General features: G+C 41.1%; 1 protein-coding gene across 1 annotated transcript; it reads right to left on the minus strand.

Moving 5' to 3' along the window:
* Positions 1-8,560: 8,560 nt before the first annotated feature.
* Positions 8,561-9,595, minus strand: LOC104893807 (uncharacterized). Its single transcript, XM_010679941.1, has one exon. It carries the CDS (start codon positions 9,593-9,595, stop codon positions 8,561-8,563), a length of 1,035 nt encoding a protein of 344 aa, XP_010678243.1.
* Positions 9,596-23,560: the final 13,965 nt, after the last annotated feature.

The following is a 23,560-nucleotide window of genomic DNA, read 5'->3' on the forward strand; positions in this document are numbered from 1 at the left end:
TGTGTAACCTCATGATACGACGATATCATATCATACTCCTCAATGGCATAAGTAAACCCACAGAATGGAGTACCCTAAACAACACGTCTCTCGCTCACCCCACTGCGCTATGTAAGGTCGATGTCTGAGTCGATAATTCTTGTTCTTCGACTTGCGATCTATGCCATGAAGGGTTGTGCTCGTATCATAAGGTGGTGGAATTGTCTGCTCGAATCCAAACTGGTGCATAACTCGATCAGGAAAATGAAACTTTCCACAATGTCGAAATAAATAAGTGGAGCCAATGTGCACCTACATGTTGATCAGCTCGACATATAGCAGGTAACCACTCCAGTCTCGCCTCAGTATACGGCTGCCAAGTCATCTACAAAGAAAGAAAGTTAAAATATTAGGTATGTGAGAGAGGTCCACTAATGTATATAAGTAATGAGATAATAGACTCTATCAACCTACTCTTCTGTCTGATGGTCAAGTGCCTCCTTATAGTAAGAAAGTCCACCTGCTAAATGGAACCCGGTGAGGTGTACCCGACGCCAGTTGAAAAGAAATATACATTAATATCCTAACGGTTATACGATATGGTTATGATTTTTGAGTGAACAGTTAACCGAAATGTCAATATATATATATTTTCTCTATATAATTATTGTGAAAATTTTCAAACAATTATATTAATTATAATATTTGTTACTAAGTTACAATAATTAGAGAAAGTACGTAATTATTTGAAAATTCTTGTACTAATATAAACACTATAATTAGGAAATGGAGTGAATTCTTAGTGTTAGTTATGCTTTCCAGTAAATTTATTATTCACTTTATAATACATTTTATATTACAGTACAAATTATATAAAATATATGCAAAAAAATTTAAAAAATATATTTGTACATTAAATAAATATAATAGTATAATTTAAATGACGGTTAATGGTGAACCGAAAAACCGTACCGAAAAAACGGGTAACCACTTATGATGTACCCGGTCAAAACGGTTACCGTTCGCAAAAAGAGTGACCTGAAACATTCGGTTACCGAACCGAAATGTTGTTTCGGGACGGTTAACCACCCATGAACACCCCTACCCACCACCACCCAACCACCACCACCTCATCCCAGCGTCCCCCACCTAGAAGCGACATCACCGCCACAACCCCACAAACCTGCTGTCAGCACCTCCACCGATCTGATGCCCCCGCCAGCATCACCACCAACCCACGTAATCCCATGCTAGGATCGCCAACAATCCCCATACCCCCTGCTAGTACCGCCAACAGCCCCACGCACCTCCTACTAGCATCGCTAACAACCCCACACACTCCCTTGCCAGCACCGACACCAATCCCACACAACCCACCATGCAGACCACGCATCCGCACTCCTCCGACCACGCCCTTTAAATTGTTTTCAGCTGTGTTTATACACAACTTATCTCTTTCGATGTAGTGTATTCCGAAAATCAAAGAGGGGGCGAGGGACGCTTCAACCAGTATCAAAAGTAGCACAGGGGGTCATTTTCGACGGTGAGAAGGGGAGGGGGAGGTTTTTGGCGGTGGGGAAGGGGCGATTTTAGTGTGAGGCAGGGATGGTGGTGTTGGCACTCTTGTGGGTGGTTGTGGAGGGAGAGAGAAATGTTAACGGTAGGGTCACGTAAGGAATTTTTCAAAATCACATGGGTACCTGGTGAATTTTGGAAAACACGAGGGCATCAGGTGAATATTGTGAAACCTTAGGGGTACCTGGTGAAAAATCGTATATCTAATGTTGGCAGGTACATTATAATATTGGAGTTAAAGAAATGCAATTATTGAACCTTAGCGATTTTATGGGTTAAGCCCATTTGGCTAAACCACGAAGCAAGAAGAAAATCACTTATTGAACCTTATCGGTTTTAGTGGGAGGCAATTCGAAGGAAAAAGATGGGAGACGCAACACTGTAGCACGAAACTCGCACACAAGATGAAACTTTCAATCTGATTTTCCGGTCATGGTTTTTTATAATTGGGTGATGTTCTGAATAGCTAATTTTTTCCCTAGGACTTAGGTGAAACCCTAGTATTATGATTGATAGTTTAATTTTGTTTTGGAATTGATTTTTGATTTATGATTGCATATTTATTGAGATTATTATTGGATTGATTATTGTTTGCAATATAATTGATGATTATTCTTGTAGAATTAATTATTGGATTATGTTATCAAATTTACATACTTTGTTTTTGCAAGGTGTGATGTTACGTGATGATATTTTTATGATTGTGGTTGAAAAGTTGAATAATTTATTGTTGTATAATATGAGCACTATAAGAGGGTGGGTGAATTATAGTGAGAGAATAAGCTATACTTTTTGCGGAATTAAAAGTAAACTTGGGAACAAACAATGGGAACACGAGAGATTTAGCGAGGAAAAACATCCTAGGCCTAGTAGGAAGAAACAACCTCGACCACAAGGGATTTTAAACAACTTTCCACTATAATAGGCCAAAACAACTCTGATTACAACCTATTACTTTTCTCTCGATTCTCAACTTAAGTCACTCAACTCAAGTTCCCAACGACAGTTCCCACAATTGACGTTTCTCTCAAACTTCACTCGAAGTTCCTTTCTCTTTCTCTTGCTTCACTCAAAGCTTTCTCACACTTACAAAGAGTTCACTCAAACCCTTTTTCTCAAAAATACACTTTATAAAATGATGGAAGAGTAATAAACTCGATTAATGTAAGTATGAATTCTCTTAAGGAAAAGGCACTGACACTTTAGATAAGTTAAGACAAATTAACTAAGTCAGACACAATTTTGCTCAAATGAATTAGGCGCCTGTTTATAGACAATTAAGACAAGACATGTTCTCCACTAATTACACCATTAACACATGATCTCCATGATGTTTAATTAATTAATTAAATTAAATTAATTATTCCATGTCATGTAAAGCATCCACTAATCCACTACTTCACTTCATAGAAGCAGTAACACATTACGTGGTTTTTACAAACTTGGAGATTAATTAAACTTATATAATTAAATAAATACTTGGAGGATAATTAACTAAACCACTAAATCCACTAACTACATAAAACGTGTAGCTGTAGGTTTTAGGCGTGCAATCTAGTTTTTAGGAAATAAATAAATAAAATACTTTAGCTAGATTTTAGGAAAAATATCTTTTTCAAAATATATTTTACAAAACCGGAAAAACAGTTTTATATTTAAAATATCCGAAAACATTTAAAAACTGGAAATATTTTTAATTTTCGAAAACTAAATCTTTTAAATAAAATATAAAAGATAAAATATAAACTTTAAAAAGATAATATTTGAAAATCAGCTAATTTAAAATCAGAAAATCTTTTTAAAATCTTTTCCAAACAAACTTAAACTAAATTCCTAAAATAGTGGATCTTAGTCAAAATATCCCTAAAAACTCTAACAACTATATTGGGCACAAATTTCACTTAGGCGCACAATATTAGAGTCACTTAAGAGTTCCTAAATTAGTTTTAAGTCTTATTCCCTAACCTTTAAGTCTTGTTCCCTAACCTTGTTCCTATAGTGCCAGGTCTGTTCCTTTCATGGGAACAGAACCAAGTTCCTTTGAGAATTCACCACGAACTTAATTAAGCTTTTACTCAACCTTAACCAGAAGATTAATAAATACCCTAATGTATTCTAATCTTCATTCCATGCTTGATTCTTCATCTCTCGAACATCTTTACTTCGATCTTGATTAATTCTCCGCTTTAATCTTCAATCAAGTATTCTCTTAGCTCAAGCATGAATTACCTTGCAACAACATAAATAAAATATACTATGTCTTTTGTGGTTAGGTCATCTTCAAAACTCAAGGGTCAACAATTTCCCCCTTTTTGAAGATGACAACAAAAGGCATATACTAAAAATAATACACATAAGTCATATAAAACAATTTTAACAAAGTATGTAACCAAGTTAAATTAAGTATTATAGACTCGTTTATTTTATTTTGTAAAGTAGAAATATGAGAACATAATCCATGACAAAAAACATTTACTCTGATTGCCTTTATCGTTCCCCCTTTGGCATCTTCAAAAACATAGTCCACGATTTCTAAAAGATGAATATTATTCACGAAACACATCACACCACCAAACTTGTGAGAAATACGTTGGTTAGTATAAGCAAATAAAGCATTCAACTCTCAAAAACCGCAATCCAAGAATATTAGCCATTCATTTAGACGCACACATGCAAAAAAAATCAAACTTAGAATTAGCAAATTAATAAGTTCCATTGTAGCATGATTTAAAGGAGAAGGATAGAAAAGACAAATATTAAACAAAGTTCATGTTCCGACACAAAATAAAAACAAACTAAACTAGAAAAGTTGATGATTTAGGAGAGGGAGGTTGTTCGACTTCTTCCACCACATCATGAAGCTTAGCCATTACTTCTTGATGATTTTTGGCCAATGTATCATTTCCATTGAGCACAATGTCTTCCAACTTCAACAACCTAGAGTTCATTGCTTGAAGGGAGGAAGAAAGTTCACCAAGCCGAGCCATAATCTCTTGTTGTCCGTCCAAGGCTTTGTCAACTTTGTGCATTACCCCTTGTACCAACCCATTTAAATCCTTAGCTTCCGTTGCAAACTTCAATCATAAAATCCTCTAAGTTCCACGTAGCATGACACTGCGTTCTCTAAAGCGATTCTAACAACCTAAGTTCATAATCTATTCTCTATCGAACTAGAATAACACTAGTTACCTTTTCCTTGAAGTGAAATGTAGTAGAACGCTTCAAAAGTACTCTAAACGCCTTGTGAAATATCACCACCTTCTTCTCCTACTAGCACAAGTACAATGAACTCAACGCGTGCTTGAAACCGGTACAAAAATGGCTTGAAATCAAAGAGCAATTGACTGATTTTTGTGTGTAAACAATTGTGAATGATGAACAAGCTTTTCCTCTCCCCTTTTCCTTGAAATAGGCGTGTGAAATGAAGGAACAAGGGGGAAGTTTTTTGATTTTATTTTCAGAAAATGAAGGTGAAGAGGTTGATGTTTAATGGGTGTAATAAGGGGTTAAATGAAGAGATAACTCTTGATTAACTTTTAACGTTACAAGGGCTTAACATGGCTGTCAAAAAATCTTCGCATACCATGATATAAGGTCAGAAATTCGGACCTCCTAACACACATAATACAATGTACGAAAATACTAGTACAATGTACATTTCAGGCACCAAGTAAAAACGCTCGAAAATAATATGCATAAATAAATATTTTTAAAAATTAAAAATTATAATTACTAACGTAATACAAATACACACGCACCACACTACCAAATTTTACACTTGGCAGAGACACGAGCACTACATTGTCCGTTTCATATAATAACGCAGATACGAATATTATACGTCCAACAATAATGCCATACATATAACACACATTATAAACACATTAAACAATATCAATTAAAATAATGTGAGTGTAAAAATATATATATATATATATATATATATTTATACTTACCGAAAATATATTGAAAAATATAATTTAACACTCAGATAATAATAATTAACGCGCGAAAATTTCAGAGAAATTTTGGGGTGTTACAATCTCCCCTCCTTAAGAAAAGTTTCGTCCTCGAAACTTAAAATAACAAGGAAATACCTGGGACAAACAGCTCGGGATACTTAACTCTCATTGACTCTTCCGTTTCCCAAGTGGCTTCCTCGCACGTTTGGCTTCTCCAAAGCACCTTAACCAAGGGTATCACCTTTCTTCTCAGGGCACGATTCTAACGGTCCAAGATCTGAGCAGGTCGCTCTTCGAAATTCATATTCGGCTCAATAGAGACCGACTCTATATGAATGACATGAGACGGATCGCTGCGATACCTCCACAACTGCGACACATGGAACACATCGTGCACCCTCGACAACTGGGGTGGCATAGCCAATCTATAAGCTACCTCCCCAATCCTCTCGAGAGTTTCATAGGGACCAACATACTTCGAGCATAACTTGCCTTTTTGCCCAAATGTCGCCACACCCTTCATCGGAGATACTGTCAACAACACCCTATCTCCCACGGCATAAGAAATAGGCTTCAGACGTAAGTATGCATAAGACCTTTGCCTATCGTGAGCAGCCTTCATTCTAGCCTGAATCACCTTTACTTGCTCAACGGTATCTTGGATCAAGTCTGGTCCCAACACCAACGAGTTACTTATGTCGCTCCAACAAATAGGACTACAACACTTTCGCCCATACAAGGCTTCATAAGGAGCCATCTGAATGCTAGCATGGTAACTGTTGTTGTAAGAGAACTCTATCAAATTCAATGACTTCAACCAAGACTCTTGAAATTCCAAAGCACAAGCACGGAGCATATACTCCATAGTTTGAATAGTCCTCTCAGTTTGCCCATCCGTACCAGCATGGAAAGCGGTACTCAACTTCAACTTAGTACCAAAAGGTTCTTGCAGAGCAACCCAGAAATGAGACAAAAACCTAGGGTCACGATCAGATACTATATCTTTCGGAACACCATGCAATCGAATGATTTCATTAGCGTAAGCTTCCGCTAACTCTTCCATAGACCAAGTATTCTTCATCGGAATAAACCGAGCTACCTTAGTCAATCGGTCTACGATCACTCAGACACCTAGCCACAAATTCAGCCACTTCCCTCTTCATACAAGGCCACCAAAAATTAGCCTTGAGATCCTTGTAAAGCTTATCACCCCCAGGATGAACAGAATAGGGAGTACAATGAGCTTCTTCGAGAATCTTCTTCTTAAGCCCTAGGTCATTAGGCACACACCAACGACCCATAAATTTCAAACCTCCCTCGGAATCGACTTCGAAATTTTCGGCTCGACCCTGAACCTTAGCTTCACAGATCCGCTCCAACTTAGGATCATTCTTCTGCTTCTCTCGCAATTCTTGGAACAAGACAGGCTCGACACTCATAGCACAAAGAGTTTCCATCGAACCCTGAGGTACAACCTCGATTTCAAGCTTCCGAAATCACACAAGTCCCTCAGCGGGATCCTAACCGCATTAAGAGAATGCTTCGACTTACGATTGAGAGCATCCCTAACCACATTAGCTTTACCCTCATGGTAATCGAGCTGCAGATCGTAATCCTTGATCAGCTCCAACCATCCTCTCTGCCTCAGATTCAAATCTCGCTGAGTGAAGATATACTTAAGGCTTTTGTGGTCAGTAAACACTCTACATGAAACTCCATACAGATAGTGTCGCCAGATTTTAAGGGCAAACACCACAACAGCCAATTCTAGATCATGAGTAGGGTAATTTCTTTCATGCACCTTCAACTGTCTAGAGGCATACACCACCACTTTCCCTTGTTGCATAAGGACACAACCCAACCCATGCTTCGATGCGTCACTATAAACTTCAAACCCAACCCCTTCGGTAGGCAAGGTCAGAACAGGAGCAGAAGTGAGGCACTTCTTCAATTCTTGGAATGCCCTTTCGCACTCTTCGGACCACAGAAACTTGCTCTCCTTTCTCATCAATTTGGTCAATGGCTGAGCTATCTCTGAGAAATCCTTAAAAAACCTCCGATAGTAACCAGCAAGACCTAGGAAACTTCAGATCTCATAAACATTCTTAGGACTCTCCCATTCCACCACAACTCTAATCTTGGAAGGATCCACCATAACACCATCCTTGCTGATAACGTGGCCTAGAAACGACACTTCCTTAAGCCAGAACTCACACTTGGAGAACTTCGCAAACCACTTCTGTTGTCTCAAAATTCCCAATATCAACCTCAGATGCTTCTCATGCTCTTCTTCATTCTTAGAGTACACCAGGATATCGTCGATGAAGACAACCACACACGTATCCAGGAACTCATGGAAAGAGCGATTCATCTGGTTCATGAATATAGCAGGAGCATTTGTAAGACCAAAGGGCATAACCACGAACTCATAGTGCCCATATCTTGTACGGAAGGCGGTCTTAGGAATATCCTCCTTCTTCACCGGAATTTGATGATAACCTGACCTCAAATCTATCTTAGAGAACACCCCAGCACCCTTTAGCTGGTCAAACAGATCCTCAATGCGGGGCAAGGAATACCTATTCTTGATAGTCACCTTGTTCAATTCACGATAGTCAATGCAAAGCCGCATAATCCCATCCTTCTTCCTAACAAACAGAACAGGAGCACCCCATGGGGAAACACTCGGCCTAATGAATCCCTTATCAATCAGTTCTTGCAACTGAGTCTTCAACTCTTGCAATTCAGCAGGCGCCATCCTGCTACACGGGGCCTTAGATAGAGGAGCTGTACCAGGAGTGAGTTCAATGCTAAACTCGACCTCTCTTTCAGGAGGGATACCTGGTAACTCATCAGGGAAGACGTCCGAATACTCACGAACAACGGGGATGTCCTCTAACTTCACCTCTTGGGTTAGATATTTAACCATGCAGAGGAACACTAGCTCCCCTTTTTACCGAAGCTTTTGCATTTTGAGAGCAGACACGATCTTTACCCCTTTCTTCAACACTACTAAACTATAGGAGATACGCTTGCCACACGGACTATGAAGAGTCACCTTTATCGCGGCAATGAATCTGGGCACGATACTTAAACAACCAATCCATACCCAGGATAACATCAAACTCAACCATGGAGAATTCCTTGAGATCAGTAGGAAGATTGGTACCCAACATAGAAATAGGCACATCACGATACTTGGCAAAACAAGGGTAGTTCTCACCAGAAGGCAAAGATATAAGAGTTCGAAGAGGATAACTCGAAGACAGGTTAGCTTGCTTGGCAAAAGAGTTAGACACACATGACACATAAGCACCATAATCGAACAACAAAGAAGCAGGGACTAAATTAACAAGAAAGGTATCAGAGATGACGTCGGGATGAATATTGCCGTCGGAATGAGTCAGGCTGTAAACTCGATTCTTCGGCGAAGCAGAAAGACTAGGAGTAGCAGGAGGCTTAGCTGTAGCCCTCGGATTCTTAGGACACTCATAACTCTTGTGGCCCGGTTCCCTACAGTAGAAGCAAACAATAGCAGATCCATCACAATCCTTCCCCGGATGAAAAGGCTTCTCACACCTCCGACACTTGGACGGATAAAAACTCGGGCTAGAACTAGAACCTTGAGATCCACCACGGAAACTCGGCTCAAATCTCGGCTTCTTAGCCAGACTAGGAGCAACAGACGGAACAGGCTTCCTCACAGATGCAGCCTTAACAACTTCTTCTTCTTTGACCGACGCATGGACACTCAGGGCCATCTTATATGCAGCTTGGAAAGTAGTAACTCCCGAGCACAACACAAGAGTCCTTACCATAGGATCCATCTTCTTTATGTATCTCTTAACCATCTCAGCTTCGGTAGGAATGATAGTACCAGCAAACTTAGACAGCTCGGTGAAGCGGTCGGTGTACTTTTGGATATCCATATTCCCTTGAGTCAGAGATAATAACTCCTCTTGCTTCTGCCAATGCAACTCGTCAGGGTAGAACCTCTCCTTCAGCTTAGCGGAGAACTGAGTCCACCCAAAACCAGCAGTAGCCATACATTCAGCCTTCACCGTATTGCGCGACCACATTGCGCGACCTAATTCGAGTGCACCACCACTGCTGCCCACCACAATTCGAGTATAGTGGGTTTGCGCGACCTAACTCGACTGCTCCACCACCACCTTGCGCACCAACAGTGTCCGCCACCACCTTGCGCGCCATCTACCACGTGCAACAGCGACCTCCACCATCACCACTACCCTTCTCTTCTCTGCTTTTCTCTTCTCCACCATTTGAGTGGTTAATTAGGTTTGAATTAATCTTGTGTTTAAGTTACTTTTATTTTTCTTAATTGAATTAAATGATTAATGTGCAATGTAGGTTTTGTCAATTGTAGGAAGAAGAGGCTAAGGAAGGCAAATAAAGTTCCAAGTATCTCTTTTCTCTTCATTGCTCGTCGTTGGTGTTAAGAGGTAACTAGTTTAACATGTAGACAAAGTTGATAATTTATTGATGTATATATGTATTTTTTATAGTGTATATTATAATTTATTGATATGAGATTGTATGAAAACGCAATATGATTTAGCTATATATGAAATCTACAAGTTGTTTGAATCATCATCATATGCCTAGATACCCGTTCAAGACTTACTCATTAGGAATAAGTCTTTAATAGTCCCAGGTTTGGGACTGTTCTTGGACGTTTGATCTCACTTAGGTGGTGAATGTGTGTCTTCTTTTCAATTCTGAGGAAATTCTTGGCTTATCGTTTCTCTACATTGTTCTCTGTGTACATATGTAGATAAGCAATTATCTACATTGCGTACTTGGAGAACTGTAGGGAAATGCTGTCAGATTTTCCTTAGAATTGAAAAGTTGGCATATATTCACTAGTGAGATTAGACGTCCAAGGATGGGTTAGGTTGGAGTGATAAGGACTTTCGGCTGCATGCATACAATTGAACATGTCACTATCTTAGCTTGCTGTATACGTGTGTGATTTGAATATGTGAGTGTATGTACTTTAATAATGATTGATGCATTATAATGAATGTTGTGTTTAATTATTAGAGGTGGTCTTCTTGAATGAGATGGATCGTACTTGGATGTATGGTAGTCGTGAATCGATTGAGTTTGTGAATGGGGTCTCGAAATTCTGTAGAATGCATTAGAATATCAAACATCCTCTGGAGCAGTCGACTTTTATTGTCCTTGTTTGGATTGTAGAAATGTGAGCAAGGTTAGTAGTATACATGTGGTTAGGGAGCATGTCTTTGCCGTGGGTTTAGGCCTCAATACCACGTATGGTTTGGCATGGTGAGCAGGGGAGGTATATGGGAAGCTCTGGAGTAAAGAATGATGTATGTGAAGAAAAAGAAGGATGATGATGAGTTAGGGGATGAGAATTTGGATGATGAATTTGGAGATGACATAGGGATCGGGAGACGAGATGATACACGAGGTTGAAGATCAGTCGTGTAGACGACCTCGTATTTTTGAGTCTATGTCTCAGGCTGCTGAAAAGCCGTTGTATCCAGGTTGTACAAAGTACACCAAACTTTCCGCGGTGGTAACACTGTTCAACATTAAGTCGAACGCTGGTTGGACGGACTCTAGTTTCACATCGTTGTTGGAAGTTTTAGCTGAGATGCTCCCTGATGGAAATGAACTGCCAAAGTCGTACTATTATGCGAAGAAGCTGATGTGTCCTTTGGTTTAGAGTACGAGCGGATACATGCTTGTCCTAACGATTGTGTGCTTTATCGTAATGAGTATGAGCATTTACATGAGTGTCCACGTTGTGGATTGTCGAGGTACAAGCGTGAAGGAGCTGGAGGTAGTGAAGGACCACCAGGCAAGGTGTTGTGGTATCTACCCATAATACCTAGATTTAAGCGCATGTTCTCAATTAAAGGAGATGCGAAGAATTTGAGGTGGCATGCAGATCGTAGGAAGAAAGACGGTCTGCTCAAGCATCCGGCTGATTCGCCTGAGTGGAAAACTATCAACAGGGTGCATAAGTCATTTGGTAATGAGGATAGGAATCTGAGGCTTGGATTATGTACGGATGGCATGAACCCTTTTGGCAATCTCAGCTCAGCATAGTACATGGCCAGTAGTTTTAGTGGTTTACAACTTGCCTCCTTGGTTGTGCATGAAACGCAAGTACATGATGCTGTCGCTTCTTATATCGGGGCCCAAACAACCTGGAAATGACATAGATGTATACCTTCAGCCGCTTGTTGAAGATTTACAGAAGATGTGGAACGAAGGAGTGTTAGTATTTGATGCGTATGCTAATGAGATGTTCACTCTGCGTGCCATCCTTTTTTTTTTACTATGAACGATTATCCAGCTTATGGGAACTTATCTGGGTATAAGACTAAAGGAAAACAACCTTGCCCGATTTGTTTAGATGACATGAAATCTACACACCTTAAGGGCTGCAAACATGTGTATATGCGCACACGAAGGCTCCTCAGCCGCGACCATCCCTATCGGTTTAAGAAGAAGGCATTCGATGGGACGGTTGAAGAAGAAGTTGCTCATAGACCATTAACTGGTACTGAAGTTTATAATCAGGTGAAGGGCATTGAAACAGTCTTTGGTAAACCTGCTAGTGAGGTTGATGACCTACAGGATTATGGAAAAAACAGTCCATTTTTTGGAAACTCCCATATTGGAAAGATCTAAAGGTCAGACATTGTTTGGATGTCATGCACATAGAGAAGAATGTTTGTGAAGCTATTCGCGACACTTATGAATATTCCGGGCAAGACAAAAATGTTAAGGCGTCACGACTTTACTTGGAAAAAGAGGGTTCGACCAGAGTTGTGGGCTCAGAAAAGGGACGGAAGGAAGAAGAAAAAGGGGAGGAAAGGGTTGATGATGAAACTCAGAAAAGTAAAAAGGTGGAGGATTCGGAGAAGAATTATTTGCCACCAGCTTGCTACACGATGTCGCGTGCAGAGAAACGGATTTTTTGCGAGTCATTGTATGGCATTAAGGTCCCTACTGGCTACTCATCGAATATGAAGCGCTTTGTTACCTTAAATGGTGAGTTGAAGTTATCGAGTATGAAATCGCACGATTGTCATGTCATGATGCAAGTATTCTTACCGATTGCAATTCGTGGGATACTTCCAAAGCATGTGAGGCACACCATTACAGAACTGTGTTCATTTTTTCATACAATATGCAGCAAAGTCCTAGACCCGTCGACCCTCGATTCCTTGCAGCCAGAGTAGTTGAAACTCTATGCAAATTTGAGATGTATTTCCCCCCCCCCCGCATTCTTTGACATTATGGTCCATCTCATTGTCCATCTAGTTCGAGAAATTAAGCTGTGTGGTCCAGTGTTTTTGAGGTGGTGCTATCCTTTTGAGAGATATATGGGAACTTTGAAGGATAAAGTTCGGAATCCTGCACAACCAGAAGGTAGTATAATTCAAGGGATTGTGGGTGAAGAGATCAGTAATTTTGTGGCTGAGTATTTTGCTAGTGTTGATCCTGTTGGACTTCCGACATCCCGACACGAGGGCAGACTTGAGGGCAAGGGTACAATTGGTTCAAAATTGATCACACCTTCCGTAGAAAAGCGTAAACAAGCTCACTTATTTGTATTGCATCACGTACCAGATGTCCATCCTTATTTAAGTGAACATATGGAGGAATTACGTGTTAGCAATCCTGGAAAAGGAGTGAGGGCATTGACGCAAATGCATAACAAGACTTTCATTGATTGGTTTCATAAACGAGTACTGAATGAATGAAAGTGTTCCTGAAACAGTCAAGTGGTTAGCATTTGGTCCTCGTGAAACTGTACGCTCTTATGAGGGTTATGATATTAATGGGTATACGTTTTGGACTGAACGTCAAGATCTGAAGTCAAGATCGCAACAAAATAGTGGTGTTTCACTTGTGGCGTCGTCTACACAATATGCAAGCTCGAAAGATAAGTCGTCTGTACATGCTGAAAGCAACTATTATGGGCGAATACAAGAAATATGGGAGCTGGACTACTGTACTTTTAATATTTGCCTCTTGTGTTGCAAGTGGGTTGACGATAATCGACGTTGTGTAAGAAACGATGATCCTTTTTCACTCTTGTTGACCTTAGTCGTCTACGTGAAACTGAGGAGCCATTTGTAATTGCATCACAAGTCAAGCAAGTATTTTTTGTAACTGATCCTGCTGATCATAAGTGGTCAATTGTTGTACCTGGTAAAAGGAGTATCCTCGGTATTGGTGATGTTGATAATGAGGAAGAATATGATGCATTTGAGGACCTCCCCCTTTTACCTATCCTGAAATTAGTGTGGAAGATGATGTGAATATGTCGGAGAACTATATGCGTGTAGATCACACGGAAGGGATACATGTACTTGAGGATCCTAAGAAACGGCGGAAGTCAATAAATCATGAGACATAAACTCAGGTCTGTGTAATTTCTCCAATTTGTAACTATTTTGGCCTTTTGCTCCCAAATCGTACTTATCGAGTATTTAACCCCAAATTCTTTGAACATGATTATATGAGCATAATATAACTAGTATGTAGATTCTTAGCTTATTTGTTGTTGGTTGCATTTCGGGAAGGATTATTTTGGCCTTTTCGCTCCCAAATGTACTTATCGAGTGATTTAACCCCAAATTTCTTTGAACATGATTATATGAGGATAATATAACTAGTAGTAGATTTTAGTACTTGATTTTTGTTGGTTGCATTTCGGGAACGAAAAGGCCATTTCCGGCCTATTTTGGCCTTTTCGCTCCCAAATGTACTTATCGAGTATTTAACCCCAAATTTTCTTTGAACATGATTATATGAGGATAATATAACTAGTATGTAGATTTCTTAGCTTATTTGTTGTTGGTTGCATTTCGGGAACGAAAAGGCCATTTCCGGCCTATTTTGGCCTTTTCGCTCCCAAATGTACTTATCGAGTGATTTAACCCCAAATTTCTCTTTGAACATGATTATATGAGGCATAATATAACTAGTATGTAGATTTTGGCTTTATTTGTTGTTGGTTGCATTTCGGGGCCTATTTTTGGCCTTTTCGCTCCCAAATGTACATCAAGTATTTAACCCCAAATTCTCTTTGAACATATTATATGAGGCATAATATAACTAGTATGTAGATTCTTAGGCTTTATTTGTTGTTGGTTGCATTTCGGGAACGAAAAGGCCATTTCGGCCTATTTTGGCCTTTTCGCTCCCAAAATGTACTTATCAAGTATTTAACCCCAAATTTTCTATCAACATGATTATATGAGGCATAATATAACTAGTATGTAGATTCTTAGGCTTTAATTTGTTGTTGGTTGCATTTCGGGAACGAAAATGCCATTTTCGGCCTATTTATGCCTTTTTGGTTGCATTTCGGGAACGAAAACCCCTCCCTACTGTCCCCCCTCCCTTGCACACCCCTCCCCCCACTGCCCCCTCCCCTGCTGCCCCCTCCCACTGCACCCCCTCCCTACTGCCCCTTCCCACTGCCCCCTCCCCTACACCCTCCCCACAACCCCTGCACCCTCCCCACAACCCCCTGCCCCTCCCACAACCCCTGCCCTGCTACCCCTCCCACTGCACCCCTCCCCTGCTTCCCCCCTTCCACTGCACCCCTCCCTCCCCTGCCCCCTCCCCACTCCCTGCACACCCTCCCCACAACCCTCCCTTTGCACACCCTCCCCACAGCCCCCCCCCTCACCCTCTACACACCCCTGCCTCCCCCCCACAACCCCCTGCACCCTCCCACACCCCCCTGCCCCCTCCCACTCCCTGCACACCCTCCCTACTGCCCCTCCCACTCCCTATACACCCTCCCCACAACCCTCCTTTGCACACCCTCCCCATTGTCCACTGCACCCTCTGCACCCCCCTGCCTCCCTCCCACAGCCCCTCACCCTCTACACACCCCTGCCTCCCCCCCACAACCCCCCTGCACCCTCCCACACCCCTGCCCCCTCCCCACTCCCCTGCACACCCCCACTGCCCTCCTCCCCTCCCCGTACACCCTCCCCACAACCCTCCCTTTGCACACCCTCCCATTGTCCACTGCACCCTCTCTACACCCCCTGCCCCCTCCCACTCCCCACTCCCCTGCACACCCTCCCACTGCCCCCTCCCCACTCCCCTGTACACCCTCCCCACAACCCTCCCTTTGCACACCCTCCCCATTGTCCACTGCACCCTCTGCACACCCCCTGCCTCCCTCCCCACCGCCCCCTGCACCTGCCACTCCCCTACACACCCTCCCATAGCCCCCTGCCCCTCCCCACTGCTTCCCTTCCCCTGCACACCCCCCCTCCCGCTGCTGCCCCCTCCCCAATGCACAGCCCCCTCCCGCCCTAAATGTGAATTTTTTTATTAATGCGTATATTTGTACAATTTCAGGGACATGGCGGAGGTGCATACGGATACGAGTGCGGAACACACTACCGAGGATGAGTCTTTCGATTGCCAAAAGGAGCTGGGTAAATTGGTTAAGGCTCACCATGAAGAAAAAGATGCACAAACCCAAGTAAGTCATTGGCGTCGAAAAAGAGAAAAGGAAGGGGACCTACAAAGTCACTAGGGAAACCCACCCTAATGACTTTGGAGTACGATCATTTTAGGACAACCTTGTGGAAAATGGCGTCAAAAGTATGCCATGCAAGTTGGGATTTGCATGCATAAGATCTCCATTCTCCACTCATGGAAAGAGGTGCTCGAGTCTTTGAAAAAGATGATTTGGGAAGATACTATGGTAAGCTTCGCGTATAATAACGTTTAGAATCTTATCACTTTAGTTAAATATACTATGTAATATTTACTATTTTGTGAAATGCGTTTTTTGTAGAATCAATTCAATATTGAAAATGATGAAGCCAAGAAGAATATGTTTCTATCCGCGGTTGCCCAAAGATTCAGAGACTTCAAGGCCAAGTTAGTGTCGGGGTGGATCACGAAGCGGAGAAAAGTCGTGGGGTACAAAGAAGAAGAAAATCTACGGGGGAAAAACACACATCGTTCTGAGGCTTCACCGGACACATCATTTGAGGCTCCCTCCAAGTTACTATACAGATATGGAGGCATATCACACCTGAGGAGTGGCAAGCATTTGTTGCACAAAAAACAACCCCGGAAGCTGTTGTAAGAATATTTTACTTGATAGGATTTAATACTCTTAGATCCAGTATTATTGTATAACACGTAACCTTTGTTTATAATTGTGTGTTTCAGGCATCTCGTGAGAAAAGTAGCGCGAATGCAAAAGCTATGAAGTACTATCACCATCTGGGTGCTCAGTCGTACGGGCAGGCGAGAGATACGTGGATGTATAGCCATTACCCGACGATTGGGTCGACAACGGCAACGGGCACTAGCTCTACGACGACAGATGCACTGCCTCGGAAACCAGATAGAGTGCTCGATTGGTGGTGTTCGATGCATGGGGTTGATGCAAAGGGACATAGAGTCTTGCATGATCCCGGAACACAACAGATAGCTAATGCCATTGTAAGTACATATTATAAGTTTTTGATAAGGTTTATATAATATAACTTGTGCGCTCACGAGCATTTCTCTCTTATCCTTATGTAGATTGGCTTGAAGGAAAAGGAGGCAACTGGTGAGTTCACTCCTAAAGGACAAATTGATGCCTTACACGAGACTTTAGGACGGGACCAACATGGACGTGTGAGGGGCGTAGGAGGTGTCCACCTCGGGGTGAGAAAGGTGTATGGTGATCAATACACCTCTACGTTAAAATCCAGTGCCTCCAGTGTGAATTCGGCGGCTTCCATAGATGTGGAGGTTATGAAAGCTGCAATTCGGGAGGAGCTCGGAGTGGAGATGACTCAGAATTTCAACGCCATTTTGGCGCAGATGGGCTTACCGACTTTTTGTGCTTTCCAGTAGGGCAGTGTTCCTACGCAGCCTGATCCAGTTCCGGAGTTCACGGTAATCACTTAATATCACAACTATTGTTCTTAAATGCATGAAATTCTTACTATATATATGTTGTTTCATAAACTAACTATGAATAGATTTTTTTGTAAAGGAAGAGACACCATGTGAGCTATTAGCTCGAGGAGATGGTCATGGCAGTTTCATTCTCGTTACTTATGGCCAAGCACAACCCCCTAGGGACCGGGTATGATTGCACAACCAGGCAGTCGCTGATATTCACTATGTGGTCAGCGTTTCAGAGATTGTGCCCGGTTTCAAAGAATTACCTCTTCCGATGCCTGATGCAGAAGTTGGTCTACAGTCAGTGACGATGCCCTTGGCAGTTATGTTCTCTGGCCGCGTGCATTGGTGCGGTTATCAGATGAGGTACAATGATTAACATAATATATATATATATATATATATATATCATATATTATATTGTTTTCTTTTATAGTTACTATATATATATATATGATTGTTAGTAATATCTTTTTAATTTGACTATTTACTAGGGTTCGGGGAAGGTCGACAAGAAGGGAAATGAAAGAAGACATGTTCACCTCAGGAAGACCGACGTGATGAAGTGGAGAAAGTAAACGTTTCTATGACAAAGTGTCCACTCATTACGGAGATCGATTTGGTGCAAGGCCTTACTTATTCGTGCTTTTGGTTACATGAGTGCGCTAGCAATGTAGCCGATGAAACAATGATTGAGATTCAGTTGTCGCACCACCAATTCCACTACTTTGAGGATACATCAACCTTCATTTCTAAGGTTGATATTAAAGAATTCTTACATGGGGAAGAATTGAATGTTTCCATGATACAAACATTCATGATGTAATACTTTAGTATATAAATTAAACATGCATTATATATACATATATATGCCTTAATTAAGCAGTCTTCAATTCAACTAACTTCCATAATAAGTAAGTTTTCTTTTAATCAATATGATTTCTCAGGCTATTATACAATGAATTGATTGCATCTAGTGAGCCAATGTTTGGTTGGTTATGTCCAAGCATAGTACGAGATGACAGTTGCTTAAGAAACAAGAAGGAGTTGAAAGAGTATCTCAAAGCTTCTTTGAAAGCATGTTCTCGTCTTGGATATAAGATCATTCTTCTTGCGAACATTGAATCGTATGCTTCTTAAACTCACTTTACTTTAATTAAATTGACCTATTAGTTGTTCTACGATTAATAATAACTATATTTTATTGTTGTAGGAATCATTGGACACTGATTGCAATATGTTTGTCACGTAACGAAACCTACCACTTTGATTCTTTGCGTAAACAAACAATACGGCCCTTACTAGTCAAATCATTGTTAAATAGGTAGCCTAATCGAAACTCACTATATCCGCACTTATTAATATTAAAAGTACATATAATCTTATAATAATGTATTGATGTAGTGTGATGAAGGAGGTTAATGCAATAGAACTTTGAGCACCAAAATCTCCTGTTTGGCATTCAGTTGAGGTAACATGACTAATTTTTTTTTCCTTATATAGAAACACATAATACACATCTAACATCAATGTCATTTATTGCATCTTTTGGTGAATTTAGTGTCCGCAACAGGAAGGTGGACTTGCGTGTGGGTATTACGTCATGAGGTTCATCCTCGATATCGTCAACCGTTGCCACATGTTGATGATCTTCAAAATGTATGTAACTTATTAATTAATTAGTATATGTTAGTTTCGGGGCTATTTTTGCATTTTACGCTTCCAAATCGTATTTATTGATTCATTTAACCCCAAATTCATTTTGAACATGATTATATCAGGCATAATGTAACTATTGTGTAGATTTTTAGGTTTCCAATTGTTGTTTGTTGCATTTCGGGAAAGAAAAGGCCCTTTCCGGCCTATTTTGGCCTTTTCGCTCCCAAATTGTACTTACCAAGTCATTTGACCCCAAATTATCTTTGAACATCATTATATGAGGCATAATATTACTAGTATGTAGATTCTTAGGCTTTCATTTGTCGTTGGTTGCATTTCGGGAACGAAAAGGCCATTTCCGACCTATTTTGGCCTTTTCGCTCCCAAAATGTACTTATCAAGTCATTTAACCACAAATTTTCTTTGAACATGATTATATGAGGCATAATATAACTAGTATGTAGATTCTTAGGCTTTAATTTGTTGTTGGTTGCATTTCGGGAACGAAAAGGCCATTTCCGGCCTATTTTGGCCTTTTCGCTCTCAAAATGTACTTATCAAGTCATTTAACCCCAAATTTTCTTTCAACATATTATATGAGCATATTATAACTAGTGTGTAGACTTTTAAGCTTGAATTTGTTTTTGATTGAATTTCGGAAAGGTATATGTCATTTTTAGAACTACTAACTACGGTAAAATGATTGAATTCTTATATATGTGTTTATTCCTTAGTTGTTTTGCAAGGTTTATAATGAGAAGAAATCCATACCAAGTTTGAGTAACTTCACCAAAGAAGAAATAGATGAAGTTCGGGATAAGTTGGTGTCCCACATTACCGATGATTGCATATGATACATTTTAGCTCGAATGTACTAGTTTCTATCAATTCTATGTACACTTTTTACATTATTAAATATATTTGAAGTTATTATTACCTTTCTCCACTTGTCATATATATTGCATTTGCATTTTTTTTCGTCGAAGGGAGGTTTTGGTGGGGTGGGGTGGGAGTGGTGGCTGCTGGGTGGGCTGGGGATGGGGCTGCAGGGCTGGTGTAGGGTGTGCAAGGTGGGCAGGGATGGGTTGTGCTGTGCAGGGGTGGCAAAGGGTGGCAAGCGTGGCAGGGGTGTGGCTAGGGTGGGCAGGGTGTGCGGGGTGGGCAGGCAGGGTGTGCAGGGGGTGGGCAGGGGCTGTGGGTGGGAAGGGAAAGGCTGGCAGGGGGGTCTGGGTGGGTGTGCTGGGGTGTGGGCAGGCTGGATGGGTGTGCTGGGGGTGGGATGAGGTGGCCTGGTTGGGTGTGCAGGGGGTGGGATGGGGTGGGCAGGCTGGGTGCGCAGGGGCAGCAGATTTGAATTTCAACAAAAAAAAAATTTAAAAACGAAGGGCTGCGCGTTTTTCAACAAGCGCAACCCTTCTAAGCTAGAACGGCTGCGCTTTTTTAAAAAAGTGCAGCCCTTCTTGCTTAGAAGGGTTGCGCTAGTTGAAACACGCGCGGCCCTTCTAAGCTAGAAGGGTTGCGCTTGTTAAAAAAGTGCAGCCCTTCATAGTATGAAGGGCTCATAGGCTGCAGCCCTTCATTCTTAGAAGGGACGCGCTTTTTAGGAAAAAGCGCAACCCTTCGTTGTGAAGGGCTGCGCTTTAAAAGCCAGCCCTACTTAAAAAGTGAAGGGCTGTTATTGAAAGGGTTGCTGTCAAAAAGCGCAGCCCTAAGGGCCTTTTTTAGCGCAGCCCTTCCTTATTTTTCCACTAGTGTTGGGTTTTTAAATTCGCCTCGCCTCGAGAGCGCAATATTTGAAAGCCAAATCTGACTCTCAGTTGATTTTCGAATAAGTCTCGAGGAAATATGAAGCCAAAGATGATAGTATGAGAATCTATCACAGCAAAAAAAAGGAGCTAATCAAAAAGTTATCCTAGTTTAGTATCCATCACCTACCAAGACTTGAAATCTACATGAAGATGCCTTACCCTGTATGGCTAGTTTTGCTGAGGGACTGAACCCTCGAACCATAATATGGGAGGCCCTTGGCCAAACTAGCATCAACTCAATGTAGATCCATACCATCATTAGGTCGGACACATGGATGGAGGAAATCATATCCTTCTTGAGAGACAAAACAGTACCCATGGGGGAAAAGGAGGTCGAGCATTTGAAGAACAAGGAAAACTGGCTCATCTAGTACGAGGGTCGCCTCTCCAAGAAATCTTGCACTCATCCACTACTCAAGTGTGACCTTTTGTAGGAAATTATATCCTTCGAGAAATACATGAGGGTAACCATAAAGGGCGAGGATGATAGCAGCAAAATCACTCTAATATAGGTATTACCGACCCACCCTCAAGCATGATGCAGCGAAGCTCGTGAAAAAGCGTCCAAATTGCCAAGTGCATGGAGACATCCCTTGGACCCCGGCTAACCCCTTGACAACTATTCAAGCTGTCTTACCCTTTGACAAATTAGGGATGGACCTATTAGGTCATTTCCCAACAGCCTCGGGGCACAAAAAGTTCCTCCTAGTGGCCATCCACTACTTTACCAAATGGGTTAAATAGAGCCACTGACTTCCATAACAGACAAACAAGTCTATAACTTCATTTGGAGGAACATCATCACCTGGTTCGTGATCCTGATGATTCTCGTCTTGGATAATGGACGACAGTTTAACAGTGGCCCGACTCAAGACTATTGTTCTTGATTCAGTAACCAAATGAGGTTCTCAACTGTTTCCTGGCCCTAAACTAATGGCCAAGCCGAGGAGGCCAACAAAGTTGTCCTGAATGAGATAAAGATGTCTCTTGAAGGTACCAAGGGAGCTTAGGTTAGTGAAATCCTCGGAGTATGATGGTCGACCAGGACCACAGTCAAAGAGGCAACGAGGCACTCCCCCTTTAACTTAGTTTATAGCAGCAAAGCCGTTTTTCCCGTCGAAGTTGGGATACTCTCCCTTACGATGAAAAAGAAATAGGGTCAATCTAGACCTACTCCTCGACTTCAAAGGCAACTCAGTTTGTCTACTCAATATCCTTGTACGAGTCCACAATCACTACACGAGATGAACCCTGGTTTGGTGAATTTGAGTTGGGCGTAGGTGTAATAGGATTCCCAATTACTGCGTATGCTCAAATGCATCTGCAACAAACAGTGAATCACAAGGCAATTAACCTCTGAGTCCAAGCAAGGCTCATCCATAATGGAGACTCGGTAGTAAGAAAGGTTGAGGCAACAAGGCTCGCACAATTAAAGGGAAAGCTAGGACCCAAGTGGGACGACCCCTATAAGGTGACTCAAGTCTTCAAGTCAAGGACTTACCGAATGGAGTCTCCTAAGGGTATCGCCTTAAGCTGAGCCTGGAACGCGGACAATCTCAAGACGTACTACATTTGAATCAGTTGAGTCATGTAACTTAGTTGATCTTTGTTGAACCCTAGTTTTGATGATGACAAAGGAACAAAGATGCAAACTAAGTAGTGGACTAACGAGTTATTTAAGTGCATGAATTTCAAGGTATCATTGAAAAGAACAAAGAGAATACTAAGTCATGGAAGAAATCAAGTTTGGATTTTGAAGACTATGTGAAGATGTTTCCCTAATTGATACTGGAGCAACATTGGAGCAAGAAGAATAGAGCAGGCGTTTTATTTCTAGTTCCATTGTAAAGGAACGAGTAAAGATGGTAAGGAACTGTGGTAGTTTTTATTTGAGAATGATAGTTTGTTCCTTTGTAAGGAACAGACGAATTGGTACTAAACTAATGAGCTAAAGGAACTAACAAATAAAAGGAACTAGACTTAGGTTGAAGCATTACAATCGTACATTGGTGGCAGTTGAGATGATAATGCCTAGATTAGGTAATCGTTTTTCTCTAAGGAAAAATCTGATTTTATGGAAAATCTTTTTAAGGAAAAATATAATTCGGTTTTTACGGGATTTATTTAAACATAATATTTTTATTAAAATAATTTAATTTCAGATTTAATATTTAATATGTTTTAACTTAAATCTGATTTTCGAGTAATGCTCAAAGTAGTTACTATAATTAAGGAGCAGTAACTAAAAACACTCCCACGTCTAACGGTGATCATGGGATCATGGGATATTTTGAGTAACGTGTTCCTTGGGGTAAGGAACATCATGGGATAATGGTTGTTCACAAATGCATGTTTTAATTCCCACGTTCTACATTACTGTCACTATAAATAATAATGTCTAAGTAAGTTCCAAATTGTGTCTGACTAAGTGTTTTAGTGAGTTTAACTAATTAAAGTAGTGTTAGTGCCTTCATTCTCTCATAATAGCCATTTGTTCTTTTCTTTCTTACTCTAATTCCACTAAGCTTATTTCGATCAATTGTATTTTGGTTTTTGGGGTTAGGGGACTTTGAGTGACGTTCTGTAAGAGAGAAGCTTTGAGTAAAGCCAGAAAGAGTGAGAAAAAAC

The sequence above is a fragment of the Beta vulgaris genome, chromosome 5, assembly GCF_026745355.1.
Source record: "Beta vulgaris subsp. vulgaris cultivar EL10 chromosome 5, EL10.2, whole genome shotgun sequence".
Taxonomy (NCBI): Eukaryota; Viridiplantae; Streptophyta; class Magnoliopsida; order Caryophyllales; family Amaranthaceae; genus Beta; species Beta vulgaris.